At 55.2% G+C, this 15,477-nt stretch overlaps 1 protein-coding gene across 50 annotated transcripts; it reads left to right on the top strand.

The window, feature by feature from the left end:
• Window positions 1–9: 9 nt before the first annotated feature.
• Window positions 10–12,912, top strand: USP19 (ubiquitin specific peptidase 19). Of its 50 annotated transcripts, none has more exons than XM_024355476.3 (27): window positions 10–220; window positions 1,696–1,955; window positions 2,840–3,013; window positions 3,175–3,303; window positions 3,390–3,523; window positions 3,599–3,901; window positions 4,017–4,233; window positions 4,353–4,509; window positions 4,609–4,680; window positions 4,798–4,913; window positions 5,016–5,236; window positions 5,321–5,516; window positions 5,599–5,732; window positions 5,843–6,001; window positions 6,087–6,197; window positions 6,676–6,786; window positions 6,867–6,968; window positions 8,333–8,473; window positions 8,560–8,678; window positions 8,914–9,051; window positions 9,149–9,462; window positions 9,597–9,707; window positions 9,796–10,012; window positions 10,099–10,251; window positions 10,358–10,518; window positions 10,600–10,778; window positions 12,434–12,912. In XM_024355476.3, the coding sequence occupies exons 2-27, from the start codon at window positions 1,832–1,834 to the stop codon at window positions 12,548–12,550; spliced, it is 4,110 nt and encodes a 1,369-aa protein (XP_024211244.2). In that variant the 5' UTR covers window positions 10–220; window positions 1,696–1,831; the 3' UTR covers window positions 12,551–12,912. The 50 variants fall into 50 exon arrangements, with proteins under 50 accessions (XP_024211244.2, XP_024211240.2, XP_054537831.1 ...); XM_024355472.3 differs by having other exon boundaries at window positions 33–220; window positions 3,130–3,303; window positions 4,017–4,239; window positions 5,022–5,236; XM_054681856.2 differs by having other exon boundaries at window positions 43–220; window positions 3,602–3,901; window positions 5,022–5,236.
• Window positions 12,913–15,477: the final 2,565 nt, after the last annotated feature.

Raw genomic sequence — 15,477 nt, 5'->3', positions numbered from 1 at the left:
GTAGCTCCCAGCCCATTCCCGCCGGAAGTGCGTCACCAGCTTGGCGCTCCGCCTCCCTCGGCCTTAGCTAGAAGTCGAAACAAAACAAGCGCTAAGGCGGTGGCGGCGGCGCCGGGACGGGGGAGGGGCGCGCCGGAACCGGAACCGACCTGACGCCGGAACCGGAACGGAGAGCGGGTTGCCAGGGCCCGAAGAGGGCTGGCTGCGGCGGTCTCGCTCGGTGAGTGGAGCAGGCTGCAACTCGCCGGCTTGGCCGCAGCGGGGAGGCCGCAACGCGCGGCCGCGGCGGCCTGTTCAAGGTCACGGGCCGTGCCAGTCCCTACCCCTAGTGCCCCGCAGCGTGCCAGCCCACTGATGCCGGCAGGGCCGTTAACGCTATGCCTGTGGCCAGCCTCCCACCTGGGAGAGGACTGGCGGCCAGCGAGGGCAACTTCGTGGGAGAGGTGGTGGCGGGCTCGGGGTTCAGAGGCTGAAGCTGGGTCGCAGCTCGACCGGGGCGCTGATCTGTGGTCAGTAACCCCGCGCTGCCATTTCAGGCCGGCTCGGGTCTCTAAACAGCCCCTTACCCGCCTCGACGTCCCTGGGGCATGGGGGAGGGACGCGACCTTCGGCTGGGGCCTGGGTGCAAGAAGGAGGCGTCGGTGGCAGGTGTCATTAAAGATCCAGCCCACCAGTACCACATCTGACCTGTAGAAGGGTATCCTGCCATCCCTCCTTCCTCCTTTACACACTTAGGGGAACACAGACTAGTCATTATCTGTCCTGCTACTGGTTCAGGCCAGGCTTGAGGCTGCCAGGAGTCCTGGATCTGTGGTCCTCCCCAGCCTCATCTCAGTATCTAGTTTCAAGACCTTCATTTTGGAGGAGGAAACAGTCCAGAATCCACTGGTGGGTCTGTGGGAAACTGTAGTGGTCCTTGTGGCTCAGAGCTCATGAGTGAAGGCATCTGGGAAGGAAGGTGATGATTTCTGTTCCAGTCTCAAACTGGATGCCCATCCTGCCTTAGTACTGGAGCAGGGTTGCTGCTGAAGAGGTAGCGTGACATCTAGATTCACTTTTCAGTCCCTTTCTGCTTGGGACAGCAGCTGGGGAGAGGACTTTCTCTTGAAATGAAGAAGGACCAAGCAGTACATAGGAGCAGGTTCTTGCCAAGGGTGGGAGCTAGCAGGAGGCAGGTGGAGTGCCTTAGCCCCAGGACTTTTTCTGGGCAATGGTAGAACCTGGGTTGAGCCTGTTTTCAGCCACAGAGCTTGGTTCTCCTGTGGCTTGTCTCCTGTCCTGCCTTCCTCCTCCACCTTCTATTTCTCCAGTGGTGACTAAGCAGCCAGTGAGAGTGAAGGAAAAGTGAGCACCTTGCTCGGAGTGCCAGCCCTGTGGGCTGGAGCCGTGGCTCCTCTCCAGATTGGTGGAGTAGCCTGGTCCCAGGCCATGACTTCCTTGACCTGGTGCTCCCTCAGTGAGGCTTTCACCTGTGTGGGACTGTTATGGTGGGTATCTATGAGGCTTGGCCAGAAGTGGTTGCTGCTACTTGCATTATTTATTACCTCTTCAGAATATCCTGAGAGTGTCCAGGGGTACTTAAGAGATGAGAAGATACAGCTCTGTAGCATTAGTGTCCTGTGTTGCTGAGCCCTGGCTGTAGCTAAAGAGCAAGTTGTTGGGTCTTGGCAGTGATCACTGGCTTCTTTCCATTAGGCTGTCCGTTCCTTGCTGGAGAATTTGGCCACAAAGAGTTGCCAAGATAGCTGGGCCAGGAAGAAAGCGCCGCAGCCCTGACCCAGACGCTGTTGCCGACCCCGGGGCACTCTGGCTGTCGACCAAGCGGCTCAAGATGTCTGGCGGGGCCAGTGCCACAGGCCCAAGGAGAGGGCCCCCAGGACTGGAGGACACCACTAGTAAGAAGAAGCAGAAGGATCGAGCAAACCAGGAGAGCAAGGATGGAGGTCCTAGGAAAGGTGGGAGTGACATTCCCAGAGTAATTGTGGCCTTCTCTCCCTCCCATCTTATTGGTATACAGATTGGGGTTTGGGAGATGACTTTCTTGTTCTTCTCTCTGTCCTGGTTTGATGATGAGAGAAGAAGGACCCATGATAACCTTAGTAGAGCCTCAGCTTTGAAGCCTGAGTACTTGGCTAAGATCCAGAAGATGGTGCTGTTGGGGGGCTTGCCTTCTTTCCTTTTTAAACTTTTTTCTTTTTTTTGGAACCTGTTCTTTTTTTCCTTTTTTTTTTGAGATGGAGTCTCATTCTGTAGCCCAGGCTGGAGTGCAGTGGTGCAATATTGGCTCACTGCAACATCCACCTCCTGGTTCAGGTGATTGTCCTGCCTCAGCCTCCCAAGTAGCTGGGATTACAGGTACATGCCACCACGCAAGGCTAATTTTTTTTTTTTTTTTTGAGACAATGTCTCACTCTGTCATCCAGGCTAGAGTGTAGTGGCGTCTTGGCTCACTGCGGGCTCTGCCTCCCGGGTTCAAGTGATTCTGCTGCCTCAGCCTCCCAAGTAGCTGGGATTACAGGTACGCACCACCACACTCAGCTAATTTTTGTATTTTTAGTAGAGACGGGGTTTCACCATGTTGGCCAGACTGGTCACAAACTCCTGACCTCAGGTGATCCACCCACCTCGGCCTCTCAAAGTGCTGGGATTGCAGGCGTGAACCACCGTGGCTGGCCCTTTTTTTTTTTTTTTTTAAAGGCAGGGTCTCACTCTTGCACAGACTGGAGTGCAGTGCAGGTGTGATCGTAGCTTACTGCATCCTCAAAGTCCTGGGCTCAAGCAGTCCTCCTACCTCAGCCTCCTCACCATGCTTGACTAATTTTTCTTATTTTTTTTTTAGAGACAGGGTCTCGATATGTTGCCCAGGCTGGTCTTGAACTTCTGGCCTCAGGTGATCCTTCTGCCTCAGCCTCCCATGCAGCTGGGATCACAGGCTCACGCCACCATACCCGGCTGTTCTTTCCTTCATCATCAGGGTCAGCATCCACTCCTCAAGAGGAGCAGACCAAAGAGGGTCAGTAATGAATGGGCTTTTTGGTGCTAGGGAAGGGGAGGGGGCACTTGCAATTTGGCTCCCATCTGAAGCAGTTTCATTAGGCTGGGTCTCTGTTACCTGCTTATCACCATCAGGAGCTTGTGAAGACCCTCATGATCTCTTGGCTACTCCCCCTCCAGAGTTGTTGCTCGATTGGAGGCAGAGTGCAGAAGAGGTGATTGTCAAGCTTCGTGTGGGAGTAGGTCCCCTGCAGCTGGAGGATGTAGATGCTGCTTTCACAGATACGGACTGTGTGGTGCGGTTTGCAGGTGTGTCCATCTGCCCTGAGCACAGTAGTATGTTTGAATCTTCTGATATCTCCTATCCTACCTCATGGACCCTGCTCTGTCCCCAGGTGGTCAGCAGTGGGGTGGTGTCTTCTATGCTGAGATAAAAAGCTCTTGTGCTAAAGTGCAAACCGGCGAGGGCAGTCTCCTGCACCTGACACTGCCCAAAAAGGTGCCTATGCTCACGTGGCCCTCCCTCCTGGTGAGTTCTAGTAGTCCAGGGTTGGGTAGGGATACCAGTGTAGTCGACAGGGCCTGACTGCTGTATCTTTGGCAGAAGAAACCTCTAGGGACCCAGGAGCTGGTGCCGGGGCTGCAGTGCCAGGAGAATGGGCAGGAACTGTCTCCCATTGCCCTGGAGCCAGGCCCTGAGCCCCACCGGGCTAAGCAGGAGGCCCGGAACCAGAAGCGGGCCCAGGGCCGTGGTGAGGTAGGCTCAGGGGCTGGCCCCGGGGCCCAGGCAGGGCCCAGCGCCAAGAGGGCTGTGCATCTCTGCAGAGGGCCAGAGGGGGACGGGTCCAGGGATGACCCTGGACCCCAGGGTGATGCCCCACCCTTCGTGGCTGACCCAGCCACCCAGGTGAGAGCTGGGCACCTGTTTGGGTGTTAGGAAAAGGGGGGAAAGGGTGTGCACTGGAGTGGGAGCCACCTGGCAGACCCAGGGCTGATTCTTTCCACAATCTTGCCATTAATAGGTTGAGGCTGATGAACAGCTTTGCATACCACCGCTGAACTCCCAAACCTGCCTCCTGGGCTCAGAGGAGAATTTAGCCCCTTTGGCAGGAGAGAAAGCAGTGCCTCCCGGGAATGACCCAGTCTCTCCAGCCATGGTCCGGAGCAGAAACCCTGGGAAAGATGACTGTGCCAAGGAGGAGATGGCAGTGGCAGCAGATGCTGCAGCCTTGGTGGATGGTAAAGGTGGGGGTGGGCAGGCAGAGCCCTAGGTTGGGTTGCAAAGTTTGTAGGTGGATAGAGAGTAGCAATAGGCTGGAACCTGTCCTGGTTGGGGCTGAGCCATGGTCTCAATATAGAGCCCGAGTCGATGGTGAACCTGGCGTTTGTCAAGAATGACTCGTATGAGAAGGGCCCGGATTCAGTGGTGGTGCACGTGTACGTGAAGGAGATCTGCAGGGACACCTCAAGAGTACTTTTCCGTGAGCAGGACTTCACGCTCATCTTCCAGACCAGGTGGGTGGGTAGATGATGGGGCAAACAATGCCTCAGGTGGGACAGTATGTCTCATGCTCTTCCTCTTGTCCTTCCTCCTATCCTGCTGTGCCTCTGCAGGGATGGAAACTTCCTGAGGCTGCACCCGGGCTGTGGGCCCCACGCCACCTTCCGTTGGCAGGTGAAGCTCAGGTGGGTGGTGCCCGGCCCCACCACTGTGCCTGTCCTACCCCCTGGGCTCCATCTCCCTGGCTCATCTATCCTGATGCTCATTCCTCCTAAGTCCCTGAGTTCAGCCTTTTCCCACAGGAATCTGATTGAGCCAGAGCAGTGCACCTTCTGTTTCACGGCTTCTCGCATCGACATCTGCCTTCGTAAGAGGCAGAGTCAGCGCTGGGGGGGCCTGGAGGCCCCAGCTGCACGAGGTCTGCACACGAGCTCCCTTCATTGCCCAGTTCCACGTGACCAGGACCCAAACCCCTGTCACATGCTGCTAACCACCAGCCCTCTCATTCCCCCTTTTTAAGGTGCAGTGGGTGGTGCAAAGGTTGCCGTGCCGACAGGTCCAACCCCTCTGGATTCAACCCCACCAGGAGGTGCTCCCCACCCGCTGACAGGCCAGGAGGAGGCCCGGGCTGTGGAGAAGGATAAATCCAAGGCACGATCTGAGGACACAGGGCTAGACAGTGTGGCAACCCGCACACCCATGGAGCATGTAACCCCAAAGCCAGAGACACACCTGGCCTCGGTGAGAATTCTGGGGTGGGAAGGACGAAGAATGGAGGCTGGAGAGTCTTGGGGCTGTTCTCTCATGCCATCTTTGCTCCTACAGCCCAAGCCTACATGCATGGTGCCTCCCATGCCCCACAGCCCAGTTAGTGGAGACAGCGTGGAGGAGGAGGAAGAGGAAGAGAAGAAGGTGTGTCTGCCAGGCTTCACTGGCCTTGTCAATTTAGGCAACACCTGCTTCATGAACAGCGTCATTCAGTCTCTGTCCAACACTCGGGAACTCCGGGACTTCTTCCATGGTGAGGGCAGGGCCTGGAGCCTGGGTTATGGGCAGAGAGAGTGCCTTTGTTCCTCACACCTTTGCTCGGCTACTATTCCTAGACCGCTCCTTTGAGGCTGAGATCAACTACAACAACCCACTAGGGACTGGTGGGCGTCTGGCCATTGGCTTTGCCGTGCTGCTTCGGGCGCTGTGGAAGGGCACCCACCATGCCTTCCAGCCTTCCAAGTTGAAGGTGATCTGTGACCACTGTCACCCTTGGCTGGAGGGGGCGGGGAGGGCCAGCCAGCTGGGTGTGCAGTGGGTGCTAGGGCTTCATGTTCACACCTTGGCTCCTGTATCCAGGCCATTGTGGCGAGTAAGGCCAGCCAGTTCACAGGCTATGCACAGCATGATGCCCAGGAGTTCATGGCTTTCCTGCTGGATGGGCTGCACGAGGACCTGAATCGCATTCAGAACAAGCCCTACACAGAGACCGTGGATTCAGATGGGCGGCCCGATGAGGTCAGGGTTAGGGACAGAGGGTGGGCATGTCTCATGAACATCCCAGCCCCCGGTACTCTTTGGTTCTCACCACTCTGCCTCTCAGGTGGTAGCTGAGGAAGCATGGCAGCGGCACAAGATGAGGAATGACTCTTTCATCGTGGACTTATTTCAGGGGCAGTACAAGTCGAAGCTGGTGTGCCCTGTGTGTGCCAAGGTGTGATGGGCTCCCCTGGAAAGAGACCCCCTAGTTCAGCTCAGCTATTCTGGTCACATTAGGTTCAGAGGCATGTGCATCTTAAGGTGCTACAGGGCAAGGTTTGGGCAAAGAAGCTGGCAGGGAGGCCTTAGGATTCTATTTGGGCTGAAGAGCCCACTCAGGGTAGGCTTCCTGACTGAGGGAAAAGTGATGTTAGAGCTCAAAGGTGTTGTGGCAGGGTTGTGGGCACATGGGGTGCAAGTGTGAGGCAAATTCTTAAAGTGGCTAAGCTGAGTAGGGCTTTGAGTGCCAGAAAGAAGGATTGTTATTTCCTGGTGGTTCTCCTGCCCTGTCTAGTGTCCTGAAGCCTGAGAGTTTGCTGGTTGGCTGTGGGGGCCCTGAGAGCCATCAGAAGCCCCGGAATGGGCTCTCTGAGCATGAACATCTTATCTCCCACTCTGTGTGCAGCTACCCAGTGCCACCTCTACATCCACAGGTCTCCATCACTTTTGACCCGTTTCTTTATCTGCCGGTGCCCTTGCCACAAAAGCAAAAGGTTCTCCCTGTCTTTTATTTTGCCCGAGAGCCCCACAGCAAGCCCATCAAGGTGAGGAGTAAGCCCCTACCCTCTGGGCTGTTCTAGAGAACGTGGCCCACCTCCCTCACTGACTGCCCTTTTTGCCACAGTTCCTGGTGAGCGTCAGCAAGGAGAACTCCACTGCGAGCGAAGTATTGGACTCCCTCTCTCAGAGTGTTCATGTGAAGCCTGAGAACCTGCGTTTGGCGGAGGTATCTTTGTCCTTCCTTGGGCTATCACATGTGTGGATGTGTGGGTGTACTCACCACAGACGTGTGTACAGTCATTGGCATCTGCAGACATACACATGGGTTGGGCACAGTGGCTCATGCCTGTAGTCCCAGCACTTTGTGAGGCCGAGGTGGGCAGATCACTTGAGCCCAGGAGTTTGGGACCAGCCTGGGCAACTTGGTGAAACACTGTCTCTACAAGAAATAAAAAAATTAGCTGGGCATGGTGGTACGTGTTATAGTCCCAGCTACTTGGGAGGCTGAGGCAAGAGGCTCACTTGAGCCCGGGATGTGGAGGTTGCAGTGAGCAGAGATTGCACCACCGCACTCCAGCCTGGGTGACAGAGTGAGACTCTGTCTCAAAAATAAATAAATAAATAGATAAAAAATAAAAATAGGGCCAGGCGCGGTGGCTCATGCCTGTAATCCCAGCACTTTGGGAGGCCAAGGCTGATGGATCACAAGGTCAGGAGATCCAGACCACCCTGGCTTACATGGTGAAACCCCACCTCTACTAAAAATACAGAAAAAGTTAGCCGGGTGTGGTGGCACATGTCTGTAGTCCCAGCTGCTCAGGAGGCTGAGGCAGGAGAATCGCTTGAACCTGGGAGGCAGAGGTTGCAGTGAGCCGAGATGGCGCCACTGCACTCCAGCCTGGGTGACAGAGTGAGACTCTGTCTCAAAAATAAAATAAAATAAAATAAAAATAGACATACACATGAGTATGCCTGTGACTGTACAAAAACAGGCGATGTGCTGTTATTTTTTCTGTGCAACAGAAGTGCCGTCAGTTCCTAGCCATTATCAGGGTTTATTCCCCTTTGTGGTGGTGGATCCCAACTGCATTTCCCTTTTTAGACAAGGAGCTTGAGCTGCAGGACTATCCCTATGTTCGCTCTGCCTCTCCCTCTATCCTGCTGCTCTCTCCTTTTATCCCAGTTGTGTGTGCTAGCTCTCCCCAGGGGTTCCTAGCCTTTAGCCTGACAGTGTTGGTTTTCTTAGGGGTAAGAGTGGGGAGGAGGCTCTTTGAATGTGGACCCTCCATGATAATATGTTACAGTCTTATAAGGCTATGCTAGTTATAGCAGGGCAGAGTCCCTCAGTGTGGAGAGCTGGTGTGGTTGATATCTGCCTCACACCTGGTCTTTCAGGCCCTCTGATGCACCAGGCTCCTTATGGCATTGGGCACTGAGACAGGTGCCAGCAGAGGCATAAGCCTATTTGGGCCTACAGACCTCACCACTGCCCACATAGACCCAAGGCAGGGCCAAGCCTTCTTAAACTCTGGGGCAGGGCTAGGGAAAGGGCTTATCCTCACGTGGGATCTGTGTGTTCTCTGTCCCCAGGTAATTAAGAATCGTTTCCATCGTGTGTTCCTACCCTCCCACTCACTGGACACTGTGTCCCCATCTGATATGCTCCTCTGCTTTGAGCTGCTATCCTCAGAGTTGGCTAAGGAGCGGGTAGTGGTGCTAGAGGTGCAACAGGTGAGTGGGGGCCAACCTGATGGCACAGCGCCCTGGTGGGTGGGGCACTTCTTCATGGTCTTGCTGAACCAGACGACCCACCCTAGCGCCCCCAGGTGCCCAGCGTCCCCATCTCCAAGTGTGCAGCCTGCCAGCGGAAGCAACAGTCGGAGGATGAAAAGCTGAAGCGCTGTACCCGGTGCTACCGTGTGGGCTACTGCAACCAGTGAGGACCCCCATGGTCTCCCCTACCCTTTCTTTCCACCTTCCATGTGCCACCCTGCTCCTTCCCTTCACACCAAGGCACATATGCTTAAGCTTTCTACTTGCCACCCTACTTTACCAGGCTCTGGGGGAGGCAGGGCTGGCGTACCCAGTTCCCAGGGACTATGACTAGCCCCCAGTATGGAGTCATAGGAGATGGGGCTAAGGGCCTATCCTTGTCTTCCTCTTCCCGTCAGGCTCTGCCAGAAAACCCACTGGCCTGACCACAAGGGCCTCTGCCGACCTGAGAACATTGGCTACCCCTTCCTGGTCAGTGTACCTGCCTCGCGCCTCACTTATGCCCGCCTCGCTCAGTTGCTAGAGGGCTATGCCCGGTAAGTGCCCAGTGGTTGGACTAGAGTGGTGTAGGTGGGGGCAGAGGTGCTAGATGGGCTGGTCAGGAGTCTTACTTGCGTTATTCTCTGTTGCCAGGTACTCTGTGAGTGTATTCCAGCCACCCTTTCAGCCAGGCCGCATGGCCTTGGAGTCTCAGAGCCCTGGCTGCACCACACTGCTCTCCACTGGCTCCCTGGAGGCTGGGGACAGCGAGAGAGACCCCATTCAGCCACCTGAGCTCCAGCTGGTGACCCCTATGGCTGAGGGGGACACAGGGCTTCCCCGGGTGTGGGCAGCCCCTGACCGGGGTCCTGTGCCCAGCACCAGTGGAATTTCTTCTGAGATGCTGGCCAGTGGGCCCATTGAGGTTGGCTCCTTGCCTGCTGGCGAGAGGGTGTCCCGACCCGAAGGTAAGATCCAGTGAAAGGCTCTGGAAGCTGGGGAGGAGGATAGGGGAGGATGGAGGGGGCTGTTGTTTAGGGCCTGGTGGGCCTGGTGAGGCCCTGATGGGCAGGGAAGCTTTGATTATTATGTTCTCACACAGCTGCTGTGCCTGGGTACCAGCATCCAAGTGAAGCTATGAATGCCCACACACCCCTGTTCTTCATCTATAAAATTGATTCATCCAACCGAGAGCAGCGGCTAGAGGACAAAGGTGTCTGAGGCTGTGGGTGGGAGCCATGGGGTGGGTTGAGCTGGCTGTTCTCCACAGCTGCATGACCTCTCTCCCTGCGAATCTCCAGGAGACACCCCACTGGAGCTGGGTGACGACTGTAGCCTGGCTCTCGTCTGGCGGAACAATGAGCGCTTGCAGGAGTTTGTGTTGGTAGCCTCCAAGGAGCTGGAATGTGCTGAGGATCCAGGCTCTGCCGGTGAGGCTGCCCGGGCCGGCCACTTCACCCTGGACCAGTGCCTCAACCTCTTCACACGGCCTGAGGTGCTGGCACCCGAGGAGGCCTGGTGAGAACAGAGCAGCAAGTAGATAAGGGGGCAGGATGGAGAAGAGAGAGACTTGCTGGTCCTGACCCAATCTCTGTCCCCACCAGGTACTGCCCACAGTGCAAACAGCACCGTGAGGCCTCCAAGCAGCTGTTGCTATGGCGCCTGCCAAATGTTCTCATTGTGCAGCTCAAGCGCTTCTCCTTTCGTAGTTTTATCTGGCGTGACAAGATCAATGACTTGGTGGAGTTCCCTGTTAGGTAAGCAATGGACCCTGGTAACTGTGGGTGGGGTGTGAGGACCAGGATGGGCATCCTGAGCGCCTGTTGCCTGTCTCACCCCTCCCTGACTGGACCTGACCTGCAGGAACCTGGACCTGAGCAAGTTCTGCATTGGTCAGAAAGAGGAGCAGCTGCCCAGCTACGATCTATATGCTGTCATCAACCACTATGGAGGCATGATTGGTGGCCACTACACTGCCTGTGCACGCCTGCCCAATGATCGTAGCAGTCAGCGCAGTGACGTGGGTGAGGGCACACACAGCCAGCAGGATAGGTGGTAGGGGTGGTGGTGCAGACTTTGTTCACACTCTTCCCACCCTGCTGTAGGCTGGCGCTTGTTTGATGACAGCACAGTGACAACGGTAGACGAGAGCCAGGTTGTGACGCGTTACGCCTATGTACTCTTCTACCGCCGGCGGAACTCTCCTGTGGAGAGGCCCCCCAGGGCAGGTCACTCTGAGCACCACCCAGACCTAGGCCCTGCAGCTGAGGCTGCTGCCAGCCAGGTGAGGCATGTGGGAGGCTTTACAGAATACTGGGGGACAGTTCACAGACTGGGGCCGGGTTGGGGGATATAGCTTCCTCTCCTCCAGCCACAGGCCCATTGAGCCTTGGGATTCACGAGAATTGCAGAGTTCTCTTAACATCAAAGCTTTAGCCAGAGGCATCCCCATGCCTTGGGGACACTAACAAACATACAAGTACACTAACATGCTGCCACTGGCAAGCACATTGGCACCTACTTGGCACAGGTCAGGCAACTGCTCTGAACCTCACTGGGCACTATGCTGTGAATGAACTATACCTGACACTCTCCTAGATTTCCTCTGCACATTCCCCACATGCTGGCCCACACACCCTCACTTGTGATGTCCCTGAGTTCTAGTGTGCACTCAAGACAAGGCCTATTTGGGCTGGCCATGGCCTCTGGTGGCTGTTATACTCTCTGAGGTAAGCATCTGTCTTTGCTGAGCCTTCAGGATCTTCTCTTTTAGTGACATGGTGTGCCATAGGCCCAGTTAGTGGGTGTAGGCACATCTCTTTTCTGGACTGGCCTCCTCCTTTCTGGCTCCATCTTCTCTTGAGCCTTCTCTGTCAAGCTTAGAGAAATCCTTGCAGAAGACTGGTCAGGATCTGGGTATGGGTGGGAAGGAGCAAGGAGATTGCTCTGGGATTGGCAGCCCTGTTCTCTATGAATCAGTGTCCTTTGGGGAGGCCTGGACTGAAATACTAACCAGATAACTCCCCTGCCACCTCCATGCGGAGCTGCATGTGGATTGAGAGCTGTTTAGGGTAGGCCAAAATGCTGTCAAGATTCTCTTACCCTTGTGCTCTTACTCTGGACAGCCCTGAGGTTGGCTGCCTGCCTTCCTCCTTGCTGTTTGATCTAGAATGCAGGGTGTTAGCCCCAGTCACCCCAGGTGGGACTGTCATGGCTAAGGGTCTCAGGGACACTGGGTCCTCCCCACCCCCGGGGTGCTGATGGCCGTTTCCACATACCCTAGGCTTCCCGGATTTGGCAGGAGCTGGAGGCTGAGGAGGAGCCGGTGCCTGAGGGGTCTGGGCCCCTGGGTCCCTGGGGGCCCCAAGACTGGGTGGGCCCCCTACCACGTGGCCCTACCACACCAGATGAGGGCTGCCTCCGGTACTTTGTCCTGGGCACCGTGGCGGCTTTGGTGGCCCTCGTGCTCAACGTGTTCTATCCTCTGGTATCCCAGAGTCGCTGGAGATGAGCTCGCCTGCAGGCAGCTGCTGTGAGCTGGCCTACCTGCCTGCCCCAGGCCATGCCTGCCTTTGTTGTGGGGAACACCTCTGGGCTTTGGGCCTCAGCTTATGCATCTGGTGGGAGAGGGTGGGGAGGTTGTGGCCCCTGCAGGGGCAGAGTATCCTAGGGTGTGTATCCATCTGGCTGTCTGTCCATTCATCCTGCTGCTCTGACCCTTGGCCTCGGGCTTGGCCCTGCCCAAGCTACTTCCTGTACTTAAAGTGTTAATAAAACCAGACTATTCAGGCCCAATCTCGTCTCTCTGTCTCAACGCCGCTGCTGTCTGCGCCTGCCTTGGGACCCTCCCTTGGGTGCCAGGGCTCCAAGCCAGCACCCCCGGGATGCCAGGCGGCATGCTGGGCAGCCCCCAACCCCTGTCCTCGTATTCTGTTGCAGGGACTAGGCCCTGGCCAGGCCCCCGAGGTGGCCCCCACGCGGACAGCCCCTGAACGCTTCGCCCCCCCTGTGGATCGGCCAGCCCCCACCTACAGCAACATGGAGGAGGTGGATTAGCAGGTCCCTGGCTGATGGGGGGGACTGGGTTTGGGACACCCACACAGAGGGCCAGCTCCTTGCCGCTTCTCCTTCTCTAACCCAGAGGACACTGGCTCTGTCAACGGGAAGCTGAGGGGTATGATTTGGGTGTGGAGACCTCTCAGGTTGGGACTTCTTGTCAGCTTGGACCCCTGACCAGTGGGCTTTGGCTTCTCCAGCCGCCTCCAGTGCTGCGTGATTTGATTCTGTTGTACCTTCAATTCTTCTGACCCGCATTATAAACATTATAATTTTATTCTAAAAATTGTAATTTTTTTTGCATTTTGGAAGTGACTGCTGCTGTTTAAATATATTTTAAAAATAAATAATAAGTAAGTAGACTTAGTGACTGTGATCCACCACATGCTGGGGCCACCTCCCCGCCCCATCATTTGCGGTGTGTATGTGTGTGTATGTGTGTTTATATATGAGAGACCCTGAAAGTGCTCTAGTCTGAAGGGAGATGATGGGGTCCCAGCTCATGTCCTATGGGTCATGAAGCCCCCAGTGCTATCAGCTCTTTGGAGCCTACCTGCTGCTCTTTCATCCCACTGGTTCTGGATCCTACATAAGAGGCAGCTGTGGTAGGCATCGTCAGGATCTCAATATGGTCAAGGGACAGAGGAGTATATGAAGCACTGGAGCTGACAGCGTGGAGTAAAAGGTGCATTCACCAGAGCAGCCTGGGGCTGACAAGTCAGGGAGGACTTGAGGGACAGAAGTACTGGGAGATCTTCCTCCTCCTCTCCTGTCCTCAGCTTTTTCTTTGCTGTAACTTGAACACTAACTGCATCCCTGCAGGTAACAGAGCAGGAGGAAAACTGCTGTGGGGCAGATCTTGCTGCCCTGAAAAGAGGACAAGCAGAGAGGACCGGAGTGAATCTTGTCTGACTTCTATTGGAGGGAGGGTGCTGGGGCCTGCCAGCCTGAAGAGTCTTCCCTTAAGAGTTCCTGAAGCCTTCCTTCTTTGGCCAGGCATGGTGGCTCACACTTGTAATCCCCGCACTTTGAGAGGCCGAGGCGAGTGGGTCACGAGGTCAGGAGTTCGAGACCAGCCTGGCCAAGATGGTGAAACCCCGTCTCTACTAAAAATACAAAAATTAGGTGCAGTGGCGGGCACCTGTAATCCCAGCTACTTGGGAGGCTGAGGCAGGAGAATCGCTTGAACCTGGGAGGTGGAGGTTGCAGGGAGCCGAGATCGCGCCACTGCACTCTAGCCTGGGCAACAGAGCAAGACTCCGTCTCAAAAAAAAAAAAAAAAAAAAGTTTCTGAAACTGGCCAAGTGTGGTGGCTTATGCCTGTAATCCTAGCACTTTGGGGCGAGGTGGGAGGATAGCTTGAGCCTAGGAGTTCAGGACCAGCCTGGGCAACATAGTGAGACCCTGTCTTTACTAAAAATATAAAAATTAGCTGGCTCTTATGGTATGCACTTGTAGTCCCAAATATTTCAGAGGCTGAGATGGGAGGATCGTTTGAGCCCAGGAGGTTGCTGGACCCTACCTCTGTCCATTCCACGACTGGGCCTTGCTGGCTGCTGCCTGGTTTTTCCACTTGGTCATCTTTGTCTTGACTTCCTGGAAGCAGTGCCAGGGGCTTATGCAGGCAGGCTAACCTCCAGACTGGGCCCATACAATTTAACATTTCTGCTTTGTGCAAGTCATAGACATCTAGGGCACTAGCTGGATATCCACTGGTATACTACCACTTGTGGCATTCTTGGTGACACTGGTGGGGCTACTGCCTCATCCTATGACTTGTAGCCATGGCGTCCACAGTGTACCATGAAGTAACCAGGGAAGGGAGTGCAGATCTTGATCTCATTGAGGGGGCCATCACTAGACTTGTAGGACTTGGTGATGGTGCTACAGTGAATCTATTGGCAGCATCAGGTACTGAGGAAATAGTGGCAGTGGCAGGCACTCTGCATGGCTTTGCTCACCATGGGTACCTTTATGGTGGACTGGGTACTTGCAGCTTCAAATTTGGTGCACGGCTGGTGTGGCTATGGCTCTGCTTCTTGGTACCTGTCCTTAGCACCACTGGTCTGCATCCCCTGCTTAATTCCTGCACCTGGCCTTTCTCATGCAGTACACTGCGGGGCTAGGCATCTGGCTGGGGCCACGGGGCCATGGAGATGTGGGAAGCCCCAGGACAGCATTGGACCTGGATAGCGATACAGCATGTGGCCCTGGTCTGCACCTGGCATGTGATCATTAGGTGGTATCCAGATGTAGGCCCAGACTTGGAGGTTGGTCATTAATAATGGGATGTGGGCACAAAGGACACAGAATATAGATAAAGACTAGTCAGGATCCTGCCTATTCCTTGAAGGTCCAGAAGTATGAGCATCACCAATTCCTGCAAGAGCTCCAATCTCAAATTTGGGGATTTCCACCATCCCACCACCAGCTGCTCATTCTCTGCAACCCCCTACCTCAGTCCCTTACTACCTCAGTCCCTTTTCTCACACACACACAAAGTCTCTGTTCTGTTTTAGCCAGCAGGTCCTGGAAGTCCAGAGAGACTGTGGAGAGATCCCCAAGCACAACAGCTATAATCATGAAGCTATAACCATCTCATTTGTCCCACCCTCTCACAAGCTCAATAAAATATCCTCTCAAAGGCCTGCAGAGGGATTTCAAGGTCTAATTTGCTTGTGGTTTTCCTGATAATGCTTTGGCAAGAGGGTAAGTGTGGGATGAGATTTTTTTTTCTTTTTCTTTTTTTTTTTTGAGACAGAGTCTTACTTTGTTGACCAGGCTGGAGTGCAGTGGCACAATCTCGGCTCACTGCAACCTCCGCCTCCCGGGTTCAAGCGATTCTCCAGCCTCAGCCTCCTGAGTAGCTGGGATTACAGGCGTGCGCCATCACGCCCGGCTAATTTTTGTATTTTTAGTAGAGACAG

The sequence above is a fragment of the Pan troglodytes genome, chromosome 2 (assembly GCF_028858775.2).
Source record: "Pan troglodytes isolate AG18354 chromosome 2, NHGRI_mPanTro3-v2.0_pri, whole genome shotgun sequence".
Taxonomy (NCBI): Eukaryota; Metazoa; Chordata; class Mammalia; order Primates; family Hominidae; genus Pan; species Pan troglodytes.
Note: the sequence above shows the minus strand (reverse complement) of the source record. Positions and strands in the feature narration are given on the sequence as shown.